We start from the raw sequence: 19,908 nt of genomic DNA on the forward strand, positions 1-19,908 counted from the left end.
ACGTTTTTGAGAAAAATAGATCTTTAAAAATACAGTCCTTAGCTCTTCTGGGAGAATCTTTTCAATTCTGGGTAGTATGTCTCATTTTGTGCTCCCTTTTTAATGCGAGAGACGAATATGAGAAATGAACAATTACGTTTTGTTAGTTCATACAATGCATACAATTATGGTTTGTTGCTGCTGTATTTTTATGTTAGGGAACTCATTGAAATTTGCATAAAGCCATTGTTTTAAGTGCTCTGAGTTGTTTTCTATGTAGAGCGTTGCATTATTTGACAGGCTAGAGATTGTGTCTAGCCCCAGAGAATCATGGATCCTCATTAGTGTGCATAATGTCACCATGTTCCTAATTAGAATCATAAACTAGCTTCAAACGAGAGCAAGAAAACACGAAAATTGCATACGATTCGAAAAATCTTCTCCAAAAATAAAGTGCCATATTCCATAAACATAGATGAATCCTCTATATTTCCTTTTGCCCTTTGAAATCTGAATGAGGTTTGTATCCATCCGTCTCGCTCTGTACACAGCACAGAGATCGCACACGTTTGCGTTTATGTGATAGTAGCCACCGAAAGGCCTTGATCGGTTCGGCCCAACCCACTGAGTCTAGGACTTCCAATGTGGTCAGAAATGATATTAAAGTGCATTTTAGCATCATTATGGCACAATTATGTCAAATGTAAAAACTCCATTTGGTCCAAACATTGGGTTCAACACTGAAAGGCAGAAAGAATCTCTTTAACTCAGATAGTCTATGTGGTTTCCTGTTTGCTGAGCAACACTTCCAGTAAGCGTAATTTGGCTTTGAGACTTTTGTACTCCTGGTACTCCTCGGCCATGGGAATTCGGTCATCTTTTTGTGCGGTTCTTCATTATTTTGGTGGAGAGGGAAAGAAGAAAAAAACAGATTCCGCATGAAACGGATGACTCTGTGAGATTCCACTACCATTAAAACACACATTTAACCCTTGAGTTGCCTTACTGTTTTGTACATCGGTGGATAGCAGATTAAATGGAAATGTATTTTATTTAAAAAACAAAATCCATATATTGTGTACAGAAACATTGTTTGTTTGGTTTTTTTCTTCCTGGTGGTTTTATTTTGTGTATCATAGATGTGCATTATGCTAACTATTTTGATCTTTATTTTCCTTTTTCCTTCCTGTCCATGTTCAAAAAGACAAAAGTAACAAAATACCATTAAAATGTGTTAATGCCACAGTAACGCATCTGTGTTTTACCTTCCCATCTGTGTGAGAAACTGCTCTTCAAACTCTCTGATGGCTTTACGTCGTCTCTTCTTCTCTGCTCGAGTCTCACGCAAACACTCCAGCAACTCAGACCTGCAATTCAATTAGACACAGACCGTTTGTAAAGGAATATTTTACCCTACAGTTTATCATTAGGAAACATTTACACACCCATGTCACCCAAGGTTTTCTGTCTACACAATAGAATATATATTGCAGTATATTGTCCAGAGGGTTGCCAATTCTGCGATTTTCCTGAAGAATTTTAAACTTTTATACTGTTAGCCACAGTTTAAAGGTTTAACATGTTGCTTAAACTATGTATATTTGATAGAAATGCTTATACTGACATATTTTAGTCTACCCAATTTATATTTTACGATGATAAAACTGTGCTAGATGATGAGACACTGTAAGGAGATTTTTGTGAGAGAAAGCCTTTCTGGGCCTTAAATGTTTCAGTTGTGTGCTGTCTATGAGGGTCAGAAAATTCTCGGATTTCATCAAAAATATCTTCAATTGTGTTCCGAAGATGAACAAAGGTCTTACGGGTTTGGAACGACATTAGGGTGAGTAATTAATGACAGAATTTTCATTTTTGGGAGAACTATCCCTTTAAGGTATCTTAAAATATGCTCACGCAGAATAAGGCATTAAGGTTACACTTTATTTTAAGGTGTCCTTGTTACATTTAAGTGCTGAGTAATATTAATTAACTACTTGTGCTTGCTATATGGGTAGGGTTAGAATTAGTGTTTGGTTCAGGGTTACTTGCATGCAATTATGCATAATTTATTGTTATCATAATAGTAAGTACATGTAACATGTGTAAAAAGGGCACCTTAAAATATGTGACCCTGCCTGTGAAAACCCAGCTAAAGTCATGTTTTTGTGATTTACTGTTTTCTACATAAAATCATCCTTCATAAAGATGTAGAACATTCTGTGAAAATATAACCTTTATATCTTTAATATTGACTGAGTAAGCCATGTCAAAAATTGAAATCATAGTGAAATTAATGGTTGAAATCAAACTTTGATCTCATAATTCGATTTTGAGACTTTAGCCTGGATTTCACAGACAGGGTCACATTATGTGCTTTATTAGTACTAATAAAGAGCCAATATTCTAGTAATATGCATGCTAATAAGCAACTAGGTAATAGTGAGGATAGGTGCCTAAACTAAAATGTTACCTCATTATTTTTATTACACGTGATGTCCCTCAGTGACTAAGGCTTGTATACCTGGAGGCCTCGTGGAGGTTGGACATGGTTATGGCTGAATGTCTCACTGTCTTGATCTCATCCAGCGGAGACACAAAGGCCGGGTCACTGTCTCCCTCCTCCTCCCCACAGCCTCTCTTATCAGTGAGGCACAGGGGTGGGGGTGTGTACCGAACAGAGTCGTCATCTGAGCCTTCTTCTTCTTCCTGTGATACATTCAAAACAAACATACAGAATCTTACTCTAAATTGTAGTTTAAAAACAAGAGAATTAGTATTTAGTTTTTTGCCATTATATCAGTCTTCGGTGATCCTTCAGAAATCATTCTAATTTCCTGATTTGGTGCTCAATTATTATTGATTCTCAATTATTAATAATGGTTTGTATTATTATCAATGTTGCTGCTTAATATTTTTATGGAAATCGTAATAGATTTTTCAGGATTCTTCAATGAATAATAGTTCAATGAAGAGCATTTTAACTTAAATGGAAATGTTTTGTAACATTATAAATGTCTTTACTGTTACTTTTGATCCTTTTTAAGAAAAAAAAAAAAACTTACTAAACCAAATAGCAATGTATATGTATATAAAGCTAAGCAGCAACTGTTTTCAACATTAATAATAATAATAATAATAAATGTTTCTTGTGCAGCAAATCAGCATATTAGAATGATTTCTGAAAGATCAAGTGACGCTGAAAGCTGGAGTAATGATCAAAGTCATCAATAAAAAAAATTACATTTCAAAACAATACTATTTCACAAAATTACAGTTTTACTGTATTTTTAATCAAATAAATGCAACCTTGGTGAACAAAAAAGACCTATCTCAAAAACATTAAAAAAATTATTTTAACTATTTGACTGGTAGTGTATGTGTACTGTATGCACTGCAGTATATAATAACACTTACTATAGTTGTAATAGTGGGAGTCGCACACAGGAGATGTTTCACCATCTGGTATCTATCATAGAGAGGTTTTACCAGGTTTTTCTCTTGTTTGGTGCCCTACGGAGACAATATTGCATTTTGTTCAAATATTAATGCTATAATCCGTATCCATATCTAATTAACTAGAACATTTCTGTATTTAAATGAGAAAAACATCTTACAGGGCGGCCGTGTAAGCTCTCAAAATTCAGCAGACATTTTTGCAGAGTGATCTTCTCCAGGGCCATCTGTCTTTGGGTCATCTCCTGTGGACAGAAGAGCGTGTGTTGAGTTAATCACCGCAAACCCTGGCCGCACAAGCACACAATCAAATCCCCACCCACCCGAACAGAATGCATCCGCAGATGGCTTCACCTTCATGTTGTCTGGGAGGCCGAGGGCCTGGCGTTTCTCCCGTAGTCGTTTCAGGAGTGTGTCCACCGTCTCCTCCAGAGAGGGCTTGTGCTGCTGCTCTGGCATCTCCTGCTGGCCGTTGGTGTACCTGCAAATATCTGTGGACTGGTTGTTCTCATGTGTCCGGGATTCCTCAAATGTCTGTCTAAGCTTCAAATCTGGGGAAACGAGTGAACAATTTCATTGGTTTGATTGATACACAACCACCAAAACTCCCTCGAAACATTCATTTTGACAGACAGCACCATGAATTGTCTGCACATGAAAATTCATTTGTTTTTTAATTTTTATATTCAAAATTTTATTTTGATATATTTTAAATAACATTTACCATTATTAACATTATCATTATTATAAAAAAAAACATCTAAGATTGACAACAAAATTTGAATCTACTCATTATGCATTTATGTTTGACTCTTTTTTTAAAGATAAGGTAAATCTGAACATGGGTTCACAGACATTACAATAAAATGTATAAGAATGTCCTGAGAGCCATGTAACAATTAATCTTTTAAAATTGTTTTAATTAATAAATTGGCCCATGAATTACGTTTTATTATTCGGAGTGGCACCTTACCTTTGAGCTGCTTGCGAGACCTGGCTAGTTCACTTATGAGCTTGAACATCTCTGGATTGGCCGATTTATCATTATGTGAAGGCTGTGGGTGAGAACAGGTACAAACTCAATTCAGGAGCTGTAACTTCTTATCTTGAATCATATGTAGGCCTACACTATCATATATGACCAATGATTCTCTTGGTTATCTAAATGAAATCACACAGCACAGTAGTACGATTCTTCTCCAGTAGAGGGCAGTAAACAACAACTTTAAATGTTGAACTCAATGTCGAATTGTTCATGAAATACAGTATATCCAGGATTTTTTATTATTCTGACCTTATAGTTCATTTCGTGCTCAAAGCGCTCCTCAAACCTGCGTATTTTCCTCTTGAGAGTTTGGATGTGTTTGGTGAGGAGTGGGATGGAAGTAGCTTCCTTTGCGTCTCCAGGAACCTCTGTTCTAACAACTCCACGAGCCCTAAATAGAAGAAAGCAGACACACATATAAACACACTTGTACAACTACAAGGATCATATAGACCAGGCTACGTTAATCGGATTAATAAAACTGCAAAAATGCAGTCTTGATAGTAATGCAAATTTTCTGTTGTTAGAAACACTTTGTGAATTTGATACAAATACTATGTACAAAAAAAGGTGTATTTAACATTAAATTCTACAGTGTATACTACTACCGTTCAAAGGTTTGGGGTCTGTAAGATTTTTTAAAGTCTCTTATGCTCACCAAAGCTGATCAAAAACTATTGTATTTTAATATATTTTAAATGCAATTTATTCCTGTGATGCAAAGCTGAAGTTACTCCAGTCTTCAGTATCACGTGATTCTTCAGAAATCATTCTAATATGCTGATTTGCTTCTTAAGAAACATTTCTTATTATTGTCAATGTTGAATACAGTTATGATGCTTAATGTTTTTTGTGGATACCATGATACATTTTTGGGATTTTTTGATGGATTTAGGCTATTTGAAATAGAAATGTGTTATATACTTAAAATTTATAAACTTAATATATATAACATATGTGGCCTTGGACCATAAAACCAGTCTTAAGTGTCAATTTTTCCAAATTGATATTTATGAAAGCTGAATAAATAAGCTTTCCATTGATGTATGGTTTGTTAGGATAGGACAATATTTGGTCGAGATACAACTATTTGAATATCTGGAATCTGAGGGTGCAAAAAAAATCTAAATATTGAGAAAATCGCCTTTAAAGTTGTCCAAATGAAGTCCTTAGCATTGCATATTACTAATCAAAAATTATGTTTTGATATATTTACGGTAGGAAATTTACAAAATATCTTAATGGAACATGATCTTTACTTAATATCCTAATGATTTTTGGCATAAAAGAAAAATATATAATTTTGACCCATACAATGTATTTTTGGCTATTGCTACAAATATACCCCAGCGACTTAAGACTGGTTTTGTGCTCCAGGGTCACATATTATACATTTAACATTACAAACTTACTGTCACTTTTGATCAATTTAATCATCATTTAAACTCAAATTAATTTTCTAAGCAGCCATGTAATCTTGTGTCCTGTCCAGTTTATTTTACTCTATTACATTATTTATCTTAATAATGTATGGATCTATTAGTACTATTAACTACTAGTACAAACCTAGTGAGTCAGAGTGAGAACATCATAAACACCAATAAACAAACAAACATAATTTTGGAAAAGTCATTGCCCATTTCCCATCTCAGCATACACACACACACACACACAATATAGGCTGTCACAGATGTCTGTTTCCATCACTACAGCATTAGTCAGCAGGAAACTCATGTTAATAATGAGAAATGAAAATCAGGTTTAAAAAGTGGGTCACTGTGTTACTAGCTGCAGCCGGCTGATTCTGAGACTTGCTCTCCAGGAAAAGGGAAAGGAGGTATTTCGACTGAACAGGCCAACCGAAAGAGCTGCGTGTGTGTGTATGCGTGGTTCAGGTATACCCTACTGTATCTTAGAGGGACAGAATATTCAAAATCCTTGTCCTTGTGGAGAAATGTTTTCGGTCCCCACAAGGAAAACAGCTTATAAATCATATAGAATTATCTTTTTTGAAAATCTAAAAATGCAGAAAGTTTTATGTGAGGGGTAGGTTTAGACTAAGGGGATAGAAAATACAATTTGCACTGTTTAAAATCATTATGTCTATGGAACGTCCCCATAAAACATGGAAACCCAACATATATGTGTGTGTGTGTGTGTGTGTGTGTGTGTGTGTGTGTGTGTGCTCGCACAGCAGCGAGCAAAAACCTGTTTGTGCTTTTGATTTCAAGAACATCATACCTAACACGTGTGCTCGTACATGATGAGATGCTGTGCGCAGGGTGGAGACGGGGCACATTCAGGGTCTGTGTTGAAGCGTTGGCTCTGGCTGAGGCTGGAGCAGCGTGGGGAGGGCAGGGGGCTGTTGTCATCTGTGATGTGCTGGATGAGTCGACTGGGCCCCGGGCTCTGCTGGAGATCACTGCTACAGTCACCCTCTGCCAGCCTACAGTCTGAACACACACACACACACACAGAGAGATCAGAGTCCCACGCTGGGATAAAAGCAGTGTGTCTGAGGGCTGCTAACCCTCAGATTACGATTCAAACAATTCATCTGGAAAAAACAGAAGATTTTCTCACAGTTGCCTGATATCCAATCTGATCCATTTCAAATACAACTAAACAGTTAAATTATCTGAAAAAAAAAGTGAGTGGTGCTTGCTGTACAAAATCTGCCAGCACGATTCCAAAGTGTTGTGCGTGGTTTCCAGGGTGTTTATATGTGGTTGCTAAAATGTTCTGAGTGGATGTTAATGTGTTGCTATGGAGTTGCTAGGTGTTAGGGACAGTTGCTAGGAGTTCCTGTACAGTTTCAAATGTGTTCTGGGCTGTTGCTAGGGAGCTGCTATGTGTGAGTGGTTGCCAGGGTGTTTATATGTGGTTGCTAAGATGTTCTGAGTGAATGTTAATGTGTTGCTATGGAGTTGCTAGGTGTTAGGGACAGTTGCTAGGAGTTCCTGTACAGTTTCAAATGTGTTCTGGGCTGTTGCTAGGGAGCTGCTATGTGTGAGTGGTTGCCAGGGTGTTTATATGTGGTTGCTAAGATGTTCTGAGTGAATGTTAATGTGTTGCTATGGAGTTGCTAGGTGTTAGGGACAGTTGCTAGGAGTTCCTGTACAGTTTCAAATGTGTTCTGGGCTGTTGCTAGGGAGTTGCTATGTGTGAGTGGTTGCCAGGGTTTTTCTATGTGGTTGCTAAGATGTTCTGAGTGGATGTTAATGTGTTGCTATGGAGTTGCTAGGGACAGTTGCTAGTAGTCGCTATACAATTTCAAAGGTGTTCTGGCCTGTTGCTAGGGGGTTGATATGTGGTTGCTAATGTGCTATGTGTGAGTGGTTGCCAGGGTGTTTATATGTGGTTGTTAAGATGCTGTGAGTGGATGTTAATGTGTTGCTATGGAGTTGTTAAGTGTTAGGGGCATTTGCTAGGAGTTGCTGTACAGTTTCAAAGGTGTTCTGGGCTGTTGCTAGGGAGTTGCTATGTAAGTGGTTGCCAGGGTGTTTATATGTGGTTGCTAAGATGTTCTGAGTGGATGTTAATGTGTTGCTGTGGAGTTGCTAGGTGTTAGGGACAGTTGTTAGGAGTTGCTATATAGTTTCAAAGGTGTTCTGGCCTGTTGCTAGGGGGCTGATATGTGGTTGGTAATGTGCTATGTGTGAGTGGTTGCCGGGGTGCTTTTATATGGATGCTAAGATGCTGTGTGTGGGTTGTTTCTGTGGTGCTATGCAGTTGCTAGGTGTTGTGAGCTGTTGCTAGGGAGTTCCTATGCAGTTGCCAAGGTGTTTATATGTAGTTGCTAGGATGTCACGAGTGAACATTACTGTGTTATGCAATTGCCTTTTTATATCGAGTTATTGATATTGTGTTGCTTGGCAGTTTCAAAGGCGTTCTGGGCTGTTGCTAGGGAGATGCTGTTGCTAAGATGTTCTGAAATTACTAAATATTATGGGCTGTTGTTAGGGAGTTGCCTATTTATTCTAAATGATATTGTTTGTAGGCTGTTGCTAGGGATTTGTTATGTGGTTGCTCATGTGTTCTGAGTGGGTAGTTACTGTGTTGCTTTGCAGCTGTTAGACGTTCTGGGCTGTTTCTAGGGAGTCGCTATGCAGTTGCATATGTGTTCTGAGTGGTTGTTATTGTGTTGCTATGTCAGTTGCTAAGATGTTGTGGGTGGTTGACATGGTGATTACATGTGGCTGCTAAAATGTTCTGAGTGGATGCTACTGTATTGCTATGTATGTTATCTGCTGTTGCCAGGGTGTTGATATGTGTTTGCTTAAGTGTTCTGAGGGGTTGTTATTGCATATATGGTTTCTAGGGTGTGCTTCAGTTGGCTCTCTAGTTCAATAATAAGTACACTACCAAGGCAGTGAGCCATTACTAGGGCTGCTCCATTATCAGAAACGTATCTACTGCACTGAAATGTTTGTTACTTAAAAATGAGCTCAGTAACTGTATAAACTAGTGAGAATATATGGCCCTTGCTAACTAATTTGTTTCTGTAATATACTGACTTATGAGTTGTTAAGGTGGTTGCTAGGGTATTTTAAACTCAGTGCTTAGTGGCCCAAGTTTAAAAAGGCCTGTCCCAAAAAATGTATGATATTCTTTTTTTTTTTAAAGATAAAGCTTGAGGCTCTATAGGACTTTTCATCCTTTTTTAGTTGTCTACAAGGAGAAAATCATAAATATGGCTGGTTAGAAAAGTAATAGTACACCTGTCCTCAACAAGATGCATGATTTTAAGTACTGTATCATTCATTTCATAGCATGAACATCGTTGGATAAGTTACGTGCTGAAGTTTAAAACTTACCACTAGGGGATTGTTTAATTCACTAACACTACACCGTAATAGTGATGCTTGTCTTAGCAAACACTGCTAATAATTTAGAAAGCGCCAATACCATAATTATCAAACCCTGTATAAGATAAACTGTTTACATTTTTTTCCAACTTCTTACACATTTTCAAAACTTAACACACAAATCCAATAATTGCACACACAAAATGCAAAATGCCTCACATCTCTTGCAAAATGAAGCACTGCATTCAAAATATCACAAACACATCTCAAAAGCAAACATTTGCAAACACATTTGCCATAATATTAATTCCTGTTAGATTTTTGTTCGTTACATAGAGAATTGTGTGTTGTGTTTTGAAAAAAGTGTTTTATGAAATTGAAAACTGAGTCAAAGGCCAAGAATTAGTATATGGTTTTACAGATTTGGTGTGTGGTTCTGGTGTTTGAGTGTCAGGTTTCAGACGTGGTGTGACAAGTAAAAAAATTTAACTTCGTACTTTAACTTCGTAAAAAGAGCAATGAGATCTTTTAATACAATTTTTGGGATAGGACACCTTAATTAATCAAAACGAAGAAGTTTTGTAACATGATTATTAATAATGCAAATTCACCATTCATACTGACTCAAGCAAACCTCAGCATTCCACACTTTTCCAAAAAGAACAATAGCAGACACAAATGAAAACAAAGAGGCAGAGAGACATCTGGAAGCGAACAGAGTGAACAAATGACAAACTGCTGAGCTTAACACACACACACGAACACACTGAAACCTGAGTCACCGTAAACTCTCTGACCCATTGAAACCTTAACAAGTCAATCCACAGACTGAGGCATACAGTGATTGTGAATCAAAAACGTTAACAAACGGTGGCTTCAGTAGTTCACTTAAGCTTCAAAATGTACACTACCATTCAAAAGTTTGGGGTCAGTACTTTGTGTGTGCGTTCATGAAAAATTTGCATTTTTAAACTGATCAAAAGTGACAGTAAAGACATTTATAATGTAAGATATTTCCATTTTAAACAAATGCTGTTCTTTTAAACTTTCTATTCACCAAAGAATTCTGGAAAAAAAAAAGTTTCAACAAAAACATTAAGCAGCACTATTTTCAACACAAAATGATGATAATAATAATAATAATAATAATAAATGTTTATTGAACAGCAAATCAGCATATTAGAATGATTTCTGAAGGATCATGTAACATTGAAGACTAGAGTAATGATGCTGAAAATTCAGCTTTGCATCACAGGAATAAATGACATTTTAAAAATGTTTCAAATATAAAACAGTTGTTTTACATTGTAATAATAATATTAATGTTTTTATTGTATTCTTGATTAATTAAATGCAACCTTGTTGAGCATAAGTGACTTCTTTCTAAAATTTTCAAAAACACTTTTGAACAGTAGTGTATAAATGTCACTTCATTAGATGAAATTACATGCTTACTAAAAAAAAATACTTCATGGTTGTCAAAATCACCTGAACATATACTACTCTACACGTGTGTATACTCTGCTAGGACGAGAGCTCAAAAATGACCAGCTGGTTAAAAGTAACTGCTCAGAAGAGTGAAGTTTGCTCTGAAGAAAGCTCCAGCATCATTTGTTAGCTGTTAGAGCAGATAAAAATCAGTGCAATGACGTATGCAAGAGGTAGTGCATAAAGAATCTCGCCAAACTGTGGGATGAATACATGTGCTTGTGTGTTAAAGTCGTGCTGTGAGGAGGTGCCTGCGATCTCAGTGCCTGCGTTATTAATAGATGCCAGTGTGAAGTGGCTCAGGCAAGTGACTCACATGTGCTCAAAAAACAAGAGCCACCTTCTTCACAAAACCCATAAACAAATAAGCCCAGCCCTCCTATCAGTCATGTTAGTCAGTCAGTGGGTTTTCATTTCAGCAGATCATATTCATTCATTCATGCAACGTAGCAGCCCACCATTCATTCGGACCATCAGGCACTCACATGCTATACCCATAAAGCACTGCCGGCTCTCTTACCTGGTGAGCTGTGCTCTTTCCCAACGCCATTGCATGAAGGAATCAGGATTTCGTCTTTGAATCCCAGGCTGGGTGGACTTTCTTCGGGAGAGGTGTCTGAAGAAGGGCTGGTGTCTCCCTCCAGAGCCTGGAGCTTCAGCAAAGAGCCCTGCAGGCAGAAGCAGAACATGCCGGCTTCAGCTTTCGGAGCTCAAGAGGAAGATCGTTCTGCACACGTCGAGTGGAGAAGAAGGATACCACTGCAGTCTCACACGCCCCTCTGCTCTGCCTCCATCAGCCCTGCTCACGATACACGCGTGTGTGTGTTCGAGGGTGTGCGTATGTGCACGAGCGAGGCTTGTGATCACGTCCCTCTCTGCTGCAGTTCTTTATCTGGCATGGATTATTCATGCCACTCTTTTAGTGGCGAAAAAGCAGCACGAGAGAGAGAGAGAGAGAGAGAGAGAAAAGAAAGGGGGGTCTTCTGGCGTCAGCAAGCCCCTTAGCAGACTGGCTGAAGCTAGTTCCTCTGATAGGAGAACAGGTGTGGTTGGAAGGAGAGGGGCGGCAAGTGCATACGGATGGATGCGTGGGATACGTGGAGGAGGGAGGCGGGGGGGATTCTCAGATTTAGCTCGGCGGTTATGAAGGCTTTTCCCACACCTGGAGGTGGTGGGGGGGGGCTTCTCACTGAGAGTATTGACATCATGGCCCCTCCCAGCATCCATTCATAAAATAGAAAACAGCCCAACGCAGCTGCAGGCAGCAGAATCATGCAGCTCCGAGATGTTACGGATGCATATACGCACGTATTCTCATGTAAGAAATGTGCTGTCTATATTTGTCCCAGGAATTGATTTTTAAGGGCATTTTTTTTATCCTTTTGAGGACATATTTTGCTTCTAATGTATAACACTGTGTCCATTAAGGTTTTTCACAGTGATGGCATAAAAGATCCATTTTGGGTTCCCTAAAGAACCTTTGGTAACACTTTCTATGAAGCCCGTATTTATAATACATTATAAGGGTATTCTTAAGGCATTATAATGAATGCATAATGCATTATAGAAAAACTTATACACTCTAAAAAATGCTCTCATATCTTGCCATGTTTCTTATGCTACTTTACTTAAAGCAGTCAAAGACCACTTATAAGTAGTAGTAATAATAATTATAATAAAAAAAATTCTCTCAAACAGCCATAAGATCAGATATCAGATCATATGAATGTGTAATATGACACATTTGCTTTGTACTATTTTTATTGTAATATCAGTTTGATTATTTTGATGGTACCCTTTAGACAGCTGTTGATAAGTGACTCTGCAACCACATATCAACTAGCGGTCATTAGAGTATTAGTATGTCTGCTACTGTAAATATATGCTAACACTTTATTTTGATGGTCAACCAACAGATAAACTGACTATAAGTGTCTTTGCAAGTACGTCAACTTATTGCTGGCAGTATGCCTTGCCCTGAGCCGCCTCAGAGGTGGTCTTCGGGGCAGGGATGTTTTGGTCCGCACGGACAACACTGCAACTGTTGCGTATATCAACCGGCAAGGCGGTTTACGCTCCCGTCGCATGTCACAACTCGCCCACCACCTCCTCCTTTGGAGTTAGAAGCATCTAAGGTCCCTTTGTACCATCCACATCCCAGGAGTGTTCAATCGGGCAGCCGACGAGCTGTCTCGAGCAGCACTTCCAGGAGAGTGGAGACACCACCCCCAGGCAGTTCAGCTAATCTGGAGACGGTTCGGAGTTGCTCAGGTAGACCTGTTTGCATCTCCAGAAACCACCCACTGCTAGTGGTTCTACTCCCTAACTGAGGCAACGCTCGGCACGGACGCACTGGCACACAGTTGGCCCCGGGGCCTGCGAAAATATGCGTTCCCCCCAGTGAGCCTGCTCGCACAGACACTGTGCAAGATCAGGGAGGATGAGGAGCAGGTCTTGTTAGTGGTTCCATATTGGCCCAACAGGACCTGGTTCCCGGAACTCATGCTCCTCGCGACAGCCCCTCCCTGGCCGATTCCTCTGAGGAAAGATCTGCTTTCTCAGAGACGGGGCACCCTCTGGACGCGGGTCCAGACCTGTGGAAACTCCATGTGTGGTCCCTGGACGGGACGCGGAGGTTCTAAGTGACCTACCCCAGGAGGTAGCTCTCACTATCAGCACGTGCTCCATCCACGAGACGGGCTTATGCGTATGTGAAGTGGAACCTGTTCGTCAAATGGTGTTCCTCCCACCAGGAGGACCCCCGGAGATGTTCGATCAGAGCCGTGCTTTCCTTCTTGCAGCAAGGGTTGGAGCGTAGGCTGTCCCCCTCCACCCTTAAGGTTTACGTTGCTGCTATTTCTGCCCATCACGACCCCGTAGAGGGGAGGTCGGTGGGGAAGCACGATCTGGTCATCAGGTTTCTTAGGGGGGCCAGGAGGTTAAATCCTCCTAGGCCTCCCTCCCTACCCTCTTGGGATTTGGCATTGGTGCTAAGAGCCCTACAAGCTGCCCCCTTCGAGCCTTTGCAGTCAGTCAAGTTGAAGTTTCTTTCTATGAAAACCCTACTCCTGACTGCATTGGCCTCGATCAAGAGGGTGGGGGACCTGCAGGCATTTTCGGTCGACGAATCGTGCCTTGAGTTTGGGCCGGCTGATTCCAGTGCAACACTGAGACCCCGGCCCGGCTATGTGCCCAAGGTTCCTACCACTCCCTTCAGGGACCAGGTAGTGAACCTGCAAGCACTGCCCCTGGAGGAGGCAGACCCAGCCTTAGCTTTGCTCTGTCCTGTACGCACACTGCGACAGTATGTGGATAGAACTCAGAGCTTTAGGACCTCAGAACAGCTCTTTGTCTGTTATGGAGGACAGCAGAAAGGGAAGGCTGTCTCCAAGCAGAGGATGGCCCACTGGATAGTGGACAAGGTGTGCCCTGCCCACTCAGGCTGCGTGCTCACTCCACTAGGGGAGTCACATCGTCCTGGGCGCTGGCTCGTGGTGCCTCGCTAGCAGACATTTGTAGAGCTGCGGGCTGGACTCCTAACACATTCGCTATGTTCTATAGCCTGCGTGTCGAACTGGTTTCCTCCGGTGTTCTCGCCTCAAATGGGTAGTGGTACTGAGAGGCCCGGTTCAGAGTCGGCTTGCGGCATCCTGGACGCCTAGTTCTCCAGAGAGTCCCCTGACCGGGCAAACCCTGTCGAGTCTTCCAGCACTCCGGCGGCCAGACGTGGCGGAGTGTCCGGTACCAGGCCTTTCAGCCAATGAATTCCTGAAATCTGGTGTGAGGCTAGTGCCCATATGAGTGACCCGGTTGGGATCCCATATGTGTATTTCCAGGGTACAATTACTAGGGCCGTGTTTCCCCTGGCAGACCACGTTCTGCCGTCTCTAAATGATGCAGCCATGAGCCATCTCAGAGACTTCCATGTGCAGTAGGGCCCCTCGGGGTTACTCCACGTGAGTAAATGTCACTTAACCCCCTCTGGGAGGAGGTGACTCCGCAGTGTGTCCTCTTCCAAATGGAAGGGCACGCTTCCCAGTGTTATCCAAGTCCTACTGTTGGGTTGCCAGGAACAGCTGTAGTCGACCTTCTCTGTGTAGAGCCCGGTCCTATCGTCTGCCTTATAGGAAGGATCAGGAGGCCTACACAGGGCACTGGAGGGGGCAGCACCTGTGGCGTGTTGGTAGGGAACCCAATTCGTTGGTCATCACCAACGTGACGTCGAGAGTGACCGACTGAAAGGGAACGTCTCGGTTACGTATGTAACCTTTGTTCCCTGAAGGAGGGAACGAAGACGTCACGTCGCCACAGTTGCTGTACCACCGCTGAGCTGCCAGGTCACCGGCTCGACTCCTCAGCGAAAACATGAATTAAAGCGATGCACCTGCTGCCTCTCATACCCGCACTGCAGGGTGTGGCAGCCAGATGCGAAATCCGCATGCCAATGTCCATTGGCTTGTTTTGTTACAACTCAAAGTAGATTGGTCTCTCTAAGCGAGATCCCAATTCGTCGGTCACTGTGCAGTAGGGCCCCTCGGGGTTACTCCACGTGAGTAAATGTCACTTAACCCCCTCTGGGAGGAGGTGACTCCGCAGTGTGTCCTCTTCCAAATGGAAGGGCACGCTTCCCAGTGTTATCCAAGTCCTACTGTTGGGTTGCCAGGAACAGCTGTAGTCGACCTTCTCTGTGTAGAGCCCGGTCCTATCGTCTGCCTTATAGGAAGGATCAGGAGGCCTACACAGGGCACTGGAGGGGGCAGCACCTGTGGCGTGTTGGTAGGGATCCCAATTCGTTGGTCATCACCAACGTGACGTCGAGAGTGACCGACTGAAAGGGAACGTCTCGGTTACGTATGTAACCTTTGTTCCCTGAAGGAGGGAACGAAGACGTCACGTCGCCACAGTTGCTGTACCACCGCTGAGCTGCCGGGTCACCGGCTTGGCTCCTCATAGAAAACATGAATGAATGCAGTGCACCTGCTGCCTCTTATACCCGCTCTGCGGGGTGTGGCAGCCAGATGCGAATTCCGCATGCCAATGTCCATTGGCTTGTTTAGTTACACTCGAAGTGGATTGGTCTCTCTGGCGAGATCCCAATTCGTCGGCCATCACCGACGTGACGTCTCCGTTCCCTCCTTCAGGGAACAAGGATTACATACATAACCGAGACGTTCTATCTTTCTGGAACCTGTAATTTTAAGAGTGTAGGGGAAAATGTATCATTGTTAACTAAAAGGGTCACTGGGAAACCCACAATGGTTCTTCTATGGCATTGCTGCAAAAATACCATTTTGAAACCATTATTTTTAATATAGGAGTATGGTCAAAATCCACAGTTAGATTCCATGAAATACATTTTAGTCCTCACAATTTAAATATCTGGGGCATATTTGCACTGAGCCCTCCCATCTTTCCTCACGGTTCGTCTGTCAGTATTGTGTGTTCACTGTAAATGCAAGTCTGTGGGTTAAGACATTGATGCACTGCTCCTCTCACAGAGGATGAGTCATCCCCCTCTCCTGCCCTCCCCTTTCCTCTGCTCCATCAATTTTTCCCCCGCTCATCCCCCTCTTTTCTGGGGGGGGGGGGAAAGGGTAACGCCCCCTCAAGCACCACTGACGCTCATCAAACTGACAGTGTTGGTGTGTGTGAGAAAGATGGACTTATGTAAAGGTCAAGCATGCTGATATCACGCACTGACCAATAAGGATATCATAATCAAAAGAACAATATCCCTGGAATGCAATCAGACATCAAAATGGACATCACTGATGTAATCTGATGATTTACCTGAGCATCCTAATACAGCCCAACAAGCAGACATTTTTTCAGTGTCCTTAGAATTTTTTTCTCATTCATTTTTTCATTAAAAATGCTTCAATAAAGAGTTTAATAAAATAAAGCATTTAATCAAACCATCCAGCTTAGAGAAGAATTACAACATTAACAACTCTAATTTAAGAAAATACTGGAAAATCTGACCAAGACTGTATACAGTATATTGACAACACAAGTTGTCAACTGTTTAAAGTGTTTTTTAATCAAATTACATAATATAGTTATTACTTAACCAAATTAATCAGAAGTAATTATTTATATGAATATTTGCTTTAAAAAACCCTGAAGATAATTTAATACATGACATTACTGTGTCAGACAAATAGAGCATTGGACAATCAAGGCATAATGTTCCTAATATTAGTATAGTAATTTTGCAGTTGTAATGTAAAACAAAATTATTATATTATTTTTCTTAAACAATACATTTTTTAAATTTACAGTCAAATATTACAAGAGTAATAGTTCTTATTTTGTTCTTTATTATATATTTTTATTTAATAATAAAAAATACAATTATTTTAATATATTTTTTCTATTATTATTATTATTATGATGAAAATAATTTTATAGCCATGTTGATAATACCAACATTTTGCCAAACTGTGCAGCCCTACAATAAGCACAGCAAATCTGGAATTGTTTTAATGGCATGTAAATCACAATTTTTTTAATCAGAAAACTTGCAATTTTATTATTTTTTTCCACAATGTTTTATAGCGATTCTGTGATTGGTCGATCTCTCCTCAGGATTATGGATAGTGTAGTTATTCACCAGGAATCTGACAATTTAACAGGATATTGTTTTTAAATGTTGAAATCACATTGAAGCATATATCATCACTTTACAGAGAATATGAGTTGTGTCTTTTATGCATTGTGATTTATACGGAACCTGACTATTGTCTATTGGCTATTCTATTCTCTATAAAAATAATCTAATATTATAAAAAAGGTCTTGGCACATAGTTGATATCCTTGAAGCATCTCTTGGTCCATGGGCAGGGTTTTATTTTGTCTGTGGCGTCAGTGGTGACCTGCCATTTGTCATGTAAACTCAGAATGACATCACAGGAGAGTGGGCGGTCTAGACTTTCTCTGAGGGCAACAGGAACAACAATCATGGACCATTCAGTGGACTAAATGTACTGACAGATGCCCACAACCCTTGAGCTGTTATATAAATTAAACTTTGGACCTCTACATATGATTATGGAACAAGGAATTCATGCAGGAGGTGATCAGGTTTGGATGGGGGTGTATTTGCAACCTGCAAATTCAAAAGACGGACTTCACCTGAAAACTGAAATATGTTTCTGCCATCACCACATCTCTCAATATTGGAACCTGACCTTATTCTTTCTGATTGAAACTGTATGAATCATTTTGAATGTGACTTCAAAATTAATATTTATGCATTCTTAATATAATACTGTACAGTATCACTTAGCATGTAAAACTAAAAAAAACAGACAAAACAGTCTAGATTTTTAAACATTTGATTTGGCTTCCTCACACAAAAGAAGGGAACTGAATCATTTTTCTCCATGCAATCACAATGAATGAGAACTGTAAAGTGTAGCAGGGACACAAAAACCTCAAAAGTATCATTAAAGTACTTGTGTGCATTCTATGTTTTCTGAGTCATATGATAACTCTGGTGACATTATATTTAAGTTATTATTCACTGATAAATTAACTGATCTTCCCCTCCAATGAGCTGGTAACCAACCGTTGCAACCGGATTATTGAGCATCGAGAAGCATCCTTCCAACTTGAAAATGAATCATTCAGACTTGTGTTGCGAACTGGATCAACAGTCAATGTGCCAGAAAGAACTAAGGCAGATTACGAATCATATGTCATCAGAAGAAATGGAATACAGCCCATTAGTCATATGGACAAGTGTAATGACTTTTTTTGTATTTCTTTTTGTCAATTTAAACATTGACAGCCCTAGTACTTGATCACTTTCACGTCATTGAAAAACTGTCAAAACGGTCTATACTTCAAATATTTACCTTTCGTGTGCAGGGGCGTAGCCATCATTTCAGAAGTGAGGGGGACAGAAATGTTATATATATATATATTTTATAAAACATTACAATATAACATTTCTGTAATCTATATAAACTACCAGTCAACAGTTTTTGAACAGTAAGATTTTTTATGTTTTATAAAGAAGTCTCTTCTGCTCACCAAGCCTGAATTTATTTGATTCAAAGTACAGCAAAAGCAGTAATGTTGTGAAATATTTTTACTATTTAAAATAACTGCTTTCTATTTGCGAATAAAACATCAGATCATGCACAGACTATCCTGTCTCTTTGAATTTAAATCTATATTTATTCACACCGGCTCTTGAAAACCTCTATGCGAACACACTTGCCCGAAAAAGTGCGGGGGACGAATTTACATGATATTAAAAGTGGGGGGACACGTCCCCCACATCCCCGCGTAATCTACGCCCCTGTGTGATACATGTTTTGAATGACATAAGGGAGAGTAAATCGATTTTCATCTTTAGCTGAACGTTTACTTTAAGAGATTAAGGTTACATTTTAATCCAAATTAAAATAATAGCTTTATGACATTTAAAATTAAGATGTGAATAGATGATGTGCTGTTTTAGAAGGAACTCGTCGAGTGTTTTACCTCAGGGGTTTGAGGTTTGTCTTCCTCGGTCAGTAAGAATGTGAAGCTACAGGATGAGAGAGGAAAGAAGACCTGGTCAGTGGGTAGAAGCAGGTCTAAGAAATGAAATATAACTTGTATTAAAAGACTGTTAACTCAATCCAGTAGCCTTTCTGCATTGGTATGTTGCGTCTTACCTTATGTTGGGTGGGGTGACACAGAACTGGTTCCTCCAATCAACACGCACAGCTCCCAAAAACCTGTGCAAACTCTCTTCACACACAGCCTCCATCTCCCACTGAACAACTGGACAGAGATATAACCACATCAGAAGATGTTCACAATATTTTTGTGCAGGTTTCATTTGAACTGATGTTAAAATGTATTGACATGCTATCATTTTGTTTAATTGTCTAAAAAGATATTTTCATAATCTCATACATAAAAAAAAAAAAAAACACACACACACACACACACTTTCAGGATTCTGTGCATGTGTAAGAGGGAATCATGATCAGCCTGCCGATGTGGGAAAATCCCGCAGATATCCTCTTTGGAATTCTCCTCACATCTCAAGACTCTCCCTTGAGGACCAGAAAGGAATCACATCACAGTACATACTCCTGTCACGTAAACCTCATGCTTGAAGCTCAGTACATGTAC

The 19,908-nt window shown here is 40.1% G+C and overlaps 2 protein-coding genes across 3 annotated transcripts in view; one reads left to right on the top strand and one right to left on the bottom strand.

The window, feature by feature from the left end:
* The window catches only part of LOC107654056 (phytanoyl-CoA hydroxylase-interacting protein-like), a 43,645-nt gene extending 29,586 nt beyond the window's left edge, over window positions 1-14,059 (top strand). For both annotated transcript variants that reach the window (XM_016440955.1, XM_016440956.1), the window contains exon 6: window positions 14,047-14,059. The gene's annotated coding sequence lies outside the window, so the exon portion shown is untranslated. The remainder of the gene's footprint in view (window positions 1-14,046) is intronic.
* Window positions 1-19,539, bottom strand: LOC107654055 (protein FAM13C-like). Its single transcript, XM_016440952.1, has 12 exons — window positions 19,443-19,539; window positions 19,267-19,312; window positions 11,294-11,441; window positions 6,738-6,930; window positions 4,727-4,868; window positions 4,406-4,487; window positions 3,787-3,983; window positions 3,594-3,677; window positions 3,394-3,489; window positions 2,501-2,685; window positions 1,245-1,346; window positions 1-870 (listed from the first exon to the last, which is right to left on the bottom strand). The coding sequence occupies exons 1-12, from the start codon at window positions 19,535-19,537 to the stop codon at window positions 756-758; spliced, it is 1,485 nt and encodes a 494-aa protein (XP_016296438.1). The 5' UTR covers window positions 19,538-19,539; the 3' UTR covers window positions 1-755.
* Between the last annotated feature and the right edge of the window lie 369 nt (window positions 19,540-19,908).

The sequence above is a fragment of the Sinocyclocheilus anshuiensis genome, unplaced genomic scaffold (assembly GCF_001515605.1).
Source record: "Sinocyclocheilus anshuiensis isolate Anshui unplaced genomic scaffold, SAMN03320099.WGS_v1.1 scaffold454, whole genome shotgun sequence".
NCBI lineage: Eukaryota > Metazoa > Chordata > Actinopteri > Cypriniformes > Cyprinidae > Sinocyclocheilus > Sinocyclocheilus anshuiensis.